Genomic DNA, 11,243 nt, shown 5'->3' with positions numbered 1-11,243 from the left:
TTTGAAGGTTCCTAGCAGTTTTATTTGTAATAGCCAACATATTTCTTTTGAAGTAAAAAGGTTAAATCTGGTGTTTTGTTTGAAAAAGCATATATGGAAAAGTTGAGAAATACCCCATCAGTGTTTTGTAGTTCTTGTTAATTTACATCTTCTAAGTAATTTTTAGTTTCTTAAGGAGTGTGGAGAAAATGCACACACACTTTTCCCCCGTTATGTGAGAAATAAAGCTTCCAAATTGAAATTTAGAGCAACTAAGATACAGAGACAACAGAATAAAATGTTTCTGAGCCTTTGAGAATTATTAAGAAGTAAATGTTGTGGAGTATCGGCATACTTTGAACTCTTTCTCTTAAATATTTTTGCAACTTTTAGGAAGGTTTATATCAATATTAAATATATAACATCATTTAATAGTTTGTTTAACCTGCTTATTTTAAAGGAGAGGTCTCCAGATTCTGTTTCAATGATGAGAACACTGCCTCCAATAGAAGGGACTCTTGGCCTTTCTGCTTGTTTTCCCCCCAATTTGGTCTTTCCACGCTGTTCTGACAGTAACCTAGAGAGCGTCTTATCTGAACAGGGCCTCATGCACCCAGACGAACCAGGTAACATTTGCTACTCTGTCTGCTCTCAGGATAAATGTGCCTTTTACTCCTGTTGTTTTTATGTTTATCTTAAGATGTTTTCTCCAGTTATATAAATTGTTCTCTCCCTGGTTAGAGCCTAACATCCCTCATTTGAACTCAAATCCAGGAATATCCTTACAAATAGAACGCACCATCAGTGCCCCAAGACTGCCATGTAACCACAGCAGCATATCTTTATAGAGCAGTGGGTAACAGTCATACTACCTTCCTTAACTGTATCCCCTTTAAACCCTGAAACCACTCGATGAACTTAGGAGGGAGTTACAGTTCTCATTTCAGAATGAGAAAAGCAAGACTTGAAGAGATCAAATGACTTGCTCAAGGTCACTCAGCTTATAAATGAAGTGGTCAGAATTTGAATGCAGGTCTTCTGGATCTATGTGAAATTCTATATTTAGGCAGTATAACATAATGGTTAAGAGCATGGAATATGGAGTTAAATTGATCTGGGGTCAAATGCCAGTTTTGACATTTACCAGCTGTGTGACTGACTTTGGGAAAGTTACTTAACCTCTCTAAGCCTCAGTTTCCTTGTCTTTGAAATTGATTTAATAATACTGACTTCAGAGAGTGATTGAGAGGATTCAGTGAGTTCAGGCATATAAAATAATTAGCATTGAGCCCAGCACCTCTAGAAACACCTCAGTAAATGTTGTTATGATTAATGTTAATACCTTTACCTCCCTACCTGTTAGATACAGATTTCATGTTTTAAGTTGTAATCCTAGCTCTTTCACTATTCTATACCTATTCTAAGTAATTTTCTTTCTTTTTTTTTTTTTTTTTTTTGAGACGGAGTCTGGCTCTGTCGCCCAGGCTGGAGTGCAGTGGCCGGATCTCCCCTCACTGCAAGCTCCGCCTCCCGGGTTTACGCCATTCTCCTGCCTCAGCCTCCCGAGTAGCTGGGACTACAGGCGCCTCCACCTCGCCCGGCTAGTTTTTTGTATTTTTTAGTAGAGACGGGGTTTCACCGTGTTAGCCAGGATGATCTCGATCTCCTGACCTAGTGATCCGCCCGTCTCGGCCTCCCAAAGTGCTGGGATTACAGGCTTGAGCCACCGCGCCCGGCCCTAAGTAATTTTCTTTACAGATATTTGTGTATCTTAGGAGTGTCTGTATGTTACTGCAGGATGTCTAAAGAGGGAATATTCTCTCTTAATTAAATTTAGGGATTCTCGTGTGTTTTAAAATTATTGTTCCAATGACACATATATTTTTTAAAGTAAATGGCAAATAATTTTTGAAGGAGACATTCCTTTTCTGAAAATTACTGTAAGTTTTAAAGCATTTTTTTTTTTGAAGATTCATAGCAGTTTTATTTGTAATAGCCAACATATTTCTCTATTTGATAGGGGTAAGACAAGAAACCAGGACTAGGAGATCAGAAAGTAAGCAGTAGATTTGAAATTAAGAAGATAAACCTGTCATCAGGGACTAAGAATCAGGGTCTAGGAACAGATAATTTGTGTATCTTTGAGATCCGGAAGCTAGGCAAAGGGTTGAGGTAATATAGGATTGGGAACTCAGGTAAGAACTGTGGGCTGTGGGAATGGGATATTATATCTAACTAGGACCTTGGTAATGAGCTGATTTATTGCACCTGACCCACAACTTTTGTATGTTTTCTTTTGAAATAAGAATCAGTGTCTAATGGTACTCTTTAGCCCTGGACATGGAAAAAGTAGTAGATTCTGACAAGCAGTATGTAGTGTGTACAAGGAAAAAAGACATTTATGGTTTAGAGAAAATTGTTTCTCAGTCCCAGAGATTTGAATGTGAAAATATGCATGATTTTGTAGCTAGATCAAAAGGAAATGCCATCTCTTCTTGTCTTCTTGTGACTGCTAACACTCTCTTCTTAATAAAACTTATTTTGAAAGTTGTGTCTAACATATACTGTGACATTTTCTAAATCATTCACAGACTTCAGTCTTTATAATGGAGGAAAAGTATATCAGGATACGTCTTACTAAGGAGGTGTCATTTAAGCTAAAGGATAAGAAAGGGATGGCTACGCAAGGAGAATAGATGTATTTCAGGCAAAGAAAATAATATAGGCAAAGGTTTGGAGGCAGTTAAGAAGAAAAAGACAACCAGTGGGGCTAGAAAGTGAGGGAAAGGGTAAGACAAAACGGTATTGGAGAAAGAGACAGTGAAAAATTATTTATGATTTTATAGGCCGCGAGGACCTACTTGATATGAATGTTTTTCTTACGTGCAATAGAAAGTCATTAAAAGATTTTAAGCAGTAGACTAATGTGTTCCAATCCTATTTCCACTTTAAGATGATTATGATCACTTCTACCTCCATATAGATTATGCAGAGGCCAGACTAGAAATAGGAAGAGTACTTGTGAGCCCTTTGCAAGAGATGATAGTGTATGGACCAAGGTGTTTGCAGCGTAGATGGAGAAAAGAAAAAGAAAAGAGAAGAGGGACGATGTGAAATACATTATAGACATAAAAACCAACCGGACTTGCTAAACTTATTAATGCACCACACATAGGTGTGAATTAAAGTGAGGAATCAAGGATGATTCCTAAGCAAGAGGAAGCTTGACACGTTTGAGGAATAAAATTAAGAACCAAGCCTTGGATATCTGTGAGGCATCCAAGTAGAAATATCAAGCTGATTGTTGAAACACAAGCCTAAAGTTTAGAAGAGAGCCCTGGACTAGAAATATAAATTTGGAAGCCATCAACATAGAGATGGTATTTAAAAGAGATGGGCATGGTAACTTATGCCTATAATCCCAGTATTTTGAGAGGCTGAGGTGGGAGGATTGCTTGAAGTTAGGAGTTTGAGACTAGCCTGGGCAACACAGCAAGTCCCCCTCTCTCTATTTAGAATAATAATAAAATCCATGGATGTTGGTGAAATCACCTGCTAGAGAGTCGAGTCAGAAGAGAAGAGGGCACAGAATGTAGCCCTAAGAACATCTAACATTTGCGAGGTAGAGAAGGAAGAGCCGGCAAAGAAGCCTTCCTCAGCTTTGTCAGCCAGTAAGGCAGGAGGTGGGAAATTAGGACAGTGTAGTGTCGTGAATGCAAAGTACTGCTCAAAGATCAAGGGAAAATAGCTCAAAGAAGTATCCAGTGGATTTGGTATAATGGAGTTTACTGGTGACCTCGACAAGAGCAGTTCTAGGGGAAGATCAGGGAAGAAGCCAGAGTGTTAAGAGTCAGTTATGAATGGGGAATGAGAAATTGAAGAGGAGATAAGATGAGCAGATAATTCCTTTGTGTATTTGCCGATGAAGTGGAGCAGAGAATTGGTCTGGCAGCTAGAGGGGGATGTGGGCTCAATAGAAAATATTGGAGCACATTTGTATGGTAATGAATGAGCCAGTAGTCCTGGAGAGGGAGATAGCACAGAGGAGGGAAAGTATAACCAAAGTTGTAAAGCTCTTGCAAAACAGGAGGGGCCGGCATAGAGAGTGGTCTTTGGTAACAGGAAAACCACATCCTACATTTTAACAGGCAGATGAGAACTTGGGTACAAATAGAGGTAGTTGTGTCTGTTTGTTGGTGAGAAGATCAGGTGGATCAGATATGATGACTTCTGTTTTCTCAGTCAAATCTGAGGCAAGGCCATCAGTTTAAATAATCTATGTATTTTCCAAACCTATATTCTCTGCCCTCTCCAATCTATCCTACATAACACTTTCCACATTGATCTTCCTCAGGTGCAATTCAGTTTACACATACTCCAGTGTCTTCAGTGAATTCCTAATATTTATGAAAATAAGTGTTAATTTGCCCATATAATTCCCAATTCTAGCTTTATCTCTCAATAGTCTTTTCCTTACAATCTTCATTTGGTAATAGGTAGTTTTATGGTAGTAATGTATTATGGTAGTCTACAAACAATAGCTCTTGGGCCAAATCTAGCTGGCCACTTGTTTTTATAAATAAAGTTTTATTGGAACCCAGCCATATCCATTCCTTTATGTATTGTCTGTGGCTGCTTTCTGCTACAATGTCATAGGTTAGTTAGGACAGAGACTATATGGCCCAGGAATCCTAAGATGTTTACTATATGGCCTTTTAGAGAAAAATTTGCTGATTCTTAATTTTGATCAGACTGATCTCTTCAGTCTAACTTAGTGGAAAGAACAAGGGCTGTGGAGTCAGACAGACTTAAGATTGACACTGGACACCAACAGTCACTGAAACTTAATTTCTTCATTTACAAAATGAGGATATAATACTTAACCTTCCTTGTTGTCATAGGGTCAGTGTAACATATGTAAAAGCATATGTTTCTGGCACTTGGTAAGCCTTCAAGACAAGCTTCTTTCCTCTGCTCATTTGCTCAGACTACTGTTCTGCTGCTTTATTAGGAATGGGCTTCATTGTCTTCCCCTTACACCTCCATCTCTGCCTCTCAGAATTCTACTTATCCTTCTATGTACCTCCATAGTGAAACTTTTCCTGCTTCCCAACATACGGATGTAATTTCTCATAGACTATAACTTCATGGCAGTTACAATTTTTTAACAACAAACAACAAAACTGTAATTGCTAATACTTAATGAACTTATTACTATATGTATATCAAAACATCTGTTTTATACCTTAAATATAGATGATAAAAAATAAAAAAGAATTAGCAATTACTTAGGTTGCTATTCTGCATATTACCACACATGGAATAAATACCAAATGATTATTTGCTCGTTCAATTCAGTGGATTTAAAGGGGAGGGATCAGTGTAGACTGTCATTTTTTAGTGAAGACTTCATTAAGGAGCTACTTCCAAATGTATCAGTGATCAATGAAGGCATAGTGAGAAATTGAGAAATACGTAAAGTCAAGTAGAGCCTATGACTTTTAATTATCTACTGTATGATGTAATAACCTTGCAGTTTTCTTTGAAAGGTTCTAGGTGTTTATACTAGTTATCTGTTGCTACATTTTAAAAATGACTCTAAAACTTAGCAGATTAAAACAAAAAGCATTTATTATTTCACACAGTTTCTGAGAGTCAGGAGTCCAGCAGGAGCTTAGCTGGGTGATTCTGGCCCAGGTTCTTTCATAGGGTTGCAGTCACACTGTCAGATGGGGTTGCAGTTATCCGTAGGCTTGACTGAGACAGGAAGATCCACTTCCAAGCTCATTCACATGGCCATTGGCAGGAGGCCTCACTTCCTTGAGATGCTCACAACATGGACTCCTACAGAGCAAGTGATTAGAGAGAAAGAGAGAGAGTACACGTGTGTAGCCAGGGGCGGAGGGGAGAGAGAGAGCAAGAGAGCGAGCACAAGGGTGCATACATGTGTATAACCAAAACAGAAGCTATAATGCTATCACAGGTACGTCTGCTTTATTTTACTGGCTGTGCACATACAGACCAACCTGGTATAATGTGCAAGGGAACTACACAAGAGGATGAACACCAGGAGGATGTAGGTCGTTGGGGCCCTTCTTAGGACTAGCTATTACAGTGCTCGATACCTGGGTAGTTATTTATCCCAAAGGAGTAGTGTTTGCCTGCTCATATGAATGAAACAATTGTAATCTAATTGGTGTCAACATTTTTAAACTTTCACAAAGATTTTAAAACCTATGTCACTGTGAATGAATTAAGTTTCCCTGACATGAAGCTAAAGGACTTTTAGTAAAATTATACCTACACTTTATATTATAGAATAATTTCTGTTTTCTCTCTAGTTGCCTTTCACTTTTCTGTTGAAATCTGGATTTCCTTTTTTCCATTTAATCATTCAGATTATTTTCTAGATGAAATGACCAGAGAAGCAGAGACAGATAATTCTTCAACCGTAGAAAGCCTTGGAGAAGCTACTGATATCTTGAATATGGTAATGATTTCCTATCTGTTTATCTAAATATGAGTTTGAATTTTAGTTCATTGTGTATGTGAATGTGTGTATACTTCCTATACTCTTATATGCATGAAAACCACTTTCTTGTTTCTTATTTTGTTTGTTATTTTTAACCAACTATATTGAGGTATAATTCACATATAATAAAATTTGTATGGATCCTCACATTATTAGTATGGCAATTGAGAGTAGATTCTATTACTATCTGAACTGTTTTCCCTTCATTATATATATGTGTGTGTTTATATATACATTTATATACATATATAACCACACATATATAAAATTTGTACTATATATAGTACAAATACATAGTGTATATACTGTATTCTTTTTATAATATATATTTTTTATTTATTTCAGACACACATTATGAGCCTGAATTCCAATGAAAAGTCATTAAAATTATCACCAGTTCAGAAACAAAAGGTATAATATGGAGATTTATTTTCATTATTGTTGGTAAGAGCAGTTTAAGTTAATTTTTTGGATGGTTTTTGGAAAGAACACAAGAAACGTAAGCATTTACTTACTTTAGAATTTAAAAGACAGAGGGATACAATGTAGATAACCTCCATTTTGCCTTGTTCTGATGTTATGTATTTTCTGTAAAGAAACAAGAGTGGAAGCATTTTATTGCTGAAATTTGCTCTTTGGGATCACTAACTTAAGTTATACCAGCCATACTTTTCCTTCTGTCAAGCCATAGGTTATGATTACAGTTCTTATGTGTAGGAAAAGACTACCATTTATTGATAGAGTGGCACTCTGACTTTGCTTGAGTATGACTTTGAATGAGTTACTATGCTGACTTTACTGAATGATATTAGTATCTTTTTTAGCTTTACAATTTTGTGATTTTAGTGAAAATCTTTGATAACCTTTCCCAATATTGGGTTGGGCTTTAATTTATCAAGAAATTGACAGCATAAAAATAAGATTAAGCATTTGGAAATTAGAGACTGTTCATGGGTAGGAAAGAGAGACTTTTAATGAATAACAAATAGCAAAAGAAGGGACTAGGCTGTGGTTTTCACAACCATAGAGAGATAAAGGCCTGCCCTGAAATCCTTTGCTTCTCCTGGCTTTAAGGACTAGTGCGATGAATGAATGAGGGATTTGAGGATTAGGAAAATAAATTGGAGAAATGTAAATTGAGGGAAGAAGACTATAAAAAAAATTTAATTTCTATTTGTAGTGTCTTTGACATGTTTTCAAGTTTAAAACTCTTAAAATTGAAGTCACTGAAGTGCAGGAGAATCACGCTAAATTGTTAAAATTTAGAGCTGGTCCTCATTCGTTCTATCTATCATACTGAAAGGCATGGTGAATAACAGCATTCCTTTGAATATTGGAGAGCTGTTCAAACACAGTTGTAGAAGCTCAGTGAATATTGACTGATTTTTGACTGACTATACTTCCAAGCAGACACCTTTCTTGTTTCTTTCCTTCCTCTTCCCTTAGACTCCAGGCTCTCCCTCTTCTGGGCTGCTTTATTGTGCTAGGGAAAGAAAGGCATGTGCCTTTAGAAATCAGTTCTGGCAACCGGGCCTTCCTCTCTTAGGGCTCTTAAAAGTATCATGACTTTTTAAAGAGCAGCTCTTAAAAGAATCATGACTTTTTAAAGAGCAAGGCCAAGAACAACCAGAAACGGAAAGCAATTGCTTTTAAGCTGACATATATTTTATACTTTCTATAGTCCTTTTAAGTTTAGGCCCTACCAGGCCTACTTTAGTAAATGATAAAAGATTTATTATACCATTTCTGTGTATTAACTTAATTTTTAACTTGTCGTGTTTTAATAATCTCTTTGGCACAATAGGAACCTCTTCCTAGGCCTAATCATCAGTTTATAAAATTTGAATTAGTGAGTTTTTACTATCCAGAGACCCAAATTCATTAGATATTTGCATCCTTTAGCTTGTTTGTAGAATTTAGATCAGCAATTTGGTTTTGCCTTATTTTATCCAGCAGGAAATTAATTTTATATTGTTAATGCATTATTCAAATGTCAGTGTTTGATTTCATAGTTTTTATACAAATCTTACATTTTACACTTAATATTCTTTCCTCTTAGTGTTCTTTCATTTATAGAAATTATTATAATTAAAGAATATAATCAGTACAAGGAAGAAGGTCAAAAATTTGAAAGCGCATATGAAGGTTTTGTATAGAAAAGAAAAATATATTCGTTATTATTTAGTTTATAGATAAAAAACATTTCATGTGCAGTTTCTTCAGTTCTAGGAGTGGACTATTCATTTTTTTTAAATTTTACATTTTTATTTATTTTGTGAATTTTGTGGACTCAAAAGACAAATGAAAATTTGAAAATTAGGCCTGGTGTGGTGGCTCATGCCTGTAATCCCAGCACTTTGGGTGGCCAAGATGGACAGATCACTTGAGGTCAGGAGTTCGAGACCAGCCTGGCCATCATGGTGAAACCTCATCTCTCTACTAAAAATACAAAAATTAGCTGGGTGTGGTGGCACGCACCCATAGTCCCAGCTACTCAGGAGGCTGAGGTGGGAAAATCGCTGGAACCCAGGAGGCAGAGGCTGCAGTGAGCTGAGATCATGCCACCGAGCTCCAGCCTAGGTGACAGAATGAAACTCCGTCTCAAGAAAAAAATTTGAAAATTAGAGATGATCGGGAAAGTGGGAAAAATAAGCTGTACTATGTACAAGAAAAGTGTACTTTTTTTCTTTGAGATGGAGTTTCGCTCTTGTTGCCCAGGCTGGAGTCCAGTGGCACAGTCGTGGCTCACTGCAACCTCCGCCTCCCGAGTTCAAGCAATTCTCCTGCCTCAGCCTCCCGAGTAGCTGGGATTACAGGCATGTGCCACCACTCCCAGCTAATTTTTGTACTTTAGTAGAGACAGGTATTCACCATGTTGGCCAGGCTAGTCTTGAACCCCTGATCTCAGGTGATCCACCCGCTTCGGCCTCTTAAAGTGCTGAGATTACAGGTGTGAGCCACTGTGCCAGGCCAAGAAGTGTACATTTTTTAATAGCATCTTGCAAAATTAATCTCGAAGTTTTATGTAAGGATTGATTGGGATTGAGAAAAGAGGCAGAGAATAAATATTGATGGTATTGTGATTAATGGCAAAATTAAGGCAGGTAGTACGAGTTGAAAATGAAACACAGATACATGTTACTAAGTCAAAATTAGATGTATCACAGACTAGAGAGTGGCACAAATGATCCTTAAAGAAAACAAAACTTCAGCAAACTATCTGGTAAAATTTGCTATTTCTATTCTCCTAGACTTATAAAACTGTAAAATCTTGGCGGTATTTAAAGTAGATACGGCGTCCTTGTAAACTAATAGTAGTATGACTATGATAATTACTTCAACAAATTTACAGAAACAACAAACAATTGGGGAACTGATGCAGCGTACAGCTCTTACTGAAAACGATGATAGTGATGAATATGAAGAAATGTCAGAAATGAAAGAAGGGAAAGCATGTGAGCAACATGTGTCACAAGGGATTTTCATGACGCAACCAGCTACGCCTATCGAAGCATTTTCAGATGAGGAAATAGGTAATGACTCAGGCCAGGTGGGACCTCAGGCTGACACTGATGGAGAGGGTTTACAAAAAGACGTATTTAGACATGAAAATAATAATGGTGTTGATCAACTTGATGCCAAGGAAATAGAAAAGGAAAGTGATGGAGGACACAGTCAGAAGGAATCAAAAGCAGAAGAAATAGTCAGTGAGAAGGAAACTAAACTGGCAGAAATAGCAGGTATGAAGGATTTAAGAAAAAGGGAAAAGAGCACAAAAAATATGAGTTCTTTCTTTGGCAACTTAACAGATAGAGGTATGAATACTGAGAGTGAAGAAAATAAAGATTTTGTTAAGAAAAGGGAAAGTTGCAAGCAAGATGTGATCTTTGACAGTGAAAGAGAATCAGTAGAAAAGCCAGACGTTACATGGAAGGTGCAAGTGAGAGTCAGCAGGGTATAGCTGATGGATTCCAGCAGCCGGAGGCAATAGAATTTAGTAGTGGAGAGAAAGAGGATGATGAAGTGGAAACTGACCAAAACATATGGTATGGCAGGAAATTGATTGAACAAGGAAATGAAAAAGAGACTAAACCCATAATATCCAAATCCATGGCAAAGTATGATTTTAAATGTGATCGCTTGTCAGAGATCCCAGAGGAGAAAGAAGGAGCAGAGGATTCAAAAGGAAATGGAATAGAGGAGCAAGAGGTAGAAGCAAATGAGGAAAATGTGAAGGTGCATGGAGGAAGACAGGAGGAAACAGAGATCCTATCAGATGACCTTACAGACAAAGCAGAGGTGAGTGAAGGCAAGGCAAAGTCAGCGGGAGAAGCAGAGGATGGGCCTGAAGGTAGAGGGGATGGAACCTGTGAGGAGGGTAGTTCAGGAGCAGAACACTGGCAAGGTGAGGAGAGGGAGAAGAAGGGGGAGAAAGACAAGGGTGGAGGAGAAATGGCGAGGCCGGGAGAGGGAGAGAAGGACCTAGCAGAGGAGGAGGAATGGGAGAAGAGGGATGGGAAAGAGCAGGAGCAAAAGGAGAGGGAGCAAGGCCATCAGAAGGAAAGAAACCAAGAGATGGAGGAGGGAGAAGGGGAGGAGGAGCATGGAGAAGGAGAAGAAGAGGAGGAAGACAGAGAAGAGGAAGAAGAGAAAGAGGAGGAGAAGGAGGGAGAAGGGAAAGAGGAAGGAGAAGGGGAAGAAGTGGAGGGAGAAGGTGAAAAGGAGGAAGGAG

At 37.9% G+C, this 11,243-nt stretch overlaps 1 protein-coding gene across 1 annotated transcript in view; it reads left to right on the top strand.

The window, feature by feature from the left end:
• The window catches only part of RPGR (retinitis pigmentosa GTPase regulator), a 60,115-nt gene that overhangs the window by 31,115 nt on the left and 17,757 nt on the right, over positions 1-11,243 (top strand). Inside the window, exons 10-14 of the mRNA XM_011942636.1 lie at positions 440-605; positions 6,378-6,469; positions 6,857-6,922; positions 9,864-10,044; positions 10,659-10,810. Coding sequence (XP_011798026.1) covers positions 440-605; positions 6,378-6,469; positions 6,857-6,922; positions 9,864-10,044; positions 10,659-10,810 — 657 coding nt within the window. The remainder of the gene's footprint in view (positions 1-439; positions 606-6,377; positions 6,470-6,856; positions 6,923-9,863; positions 10,045-10,658; positions 10,811-11,243) is intronic.

Source organism: Colobus angolensis, unplaced genomic scaffold, assembly GCF_000951035.1.
Source record: "Colobus angolensis palliatus isolate OR3802 unplaced genomic scaffold, Cang.pa_1.0 Scaffold103, whole genome shotgun sequence".
Lineage (NCBI taxonomy): Eukaryota > Metazoa > Chordata > Mammalia > Primates > Cercopithecidae > Colobus > Colobus angolensis.
This window is presented reverse-complemented; position numbering and strand designations above follow the sequence as displayed.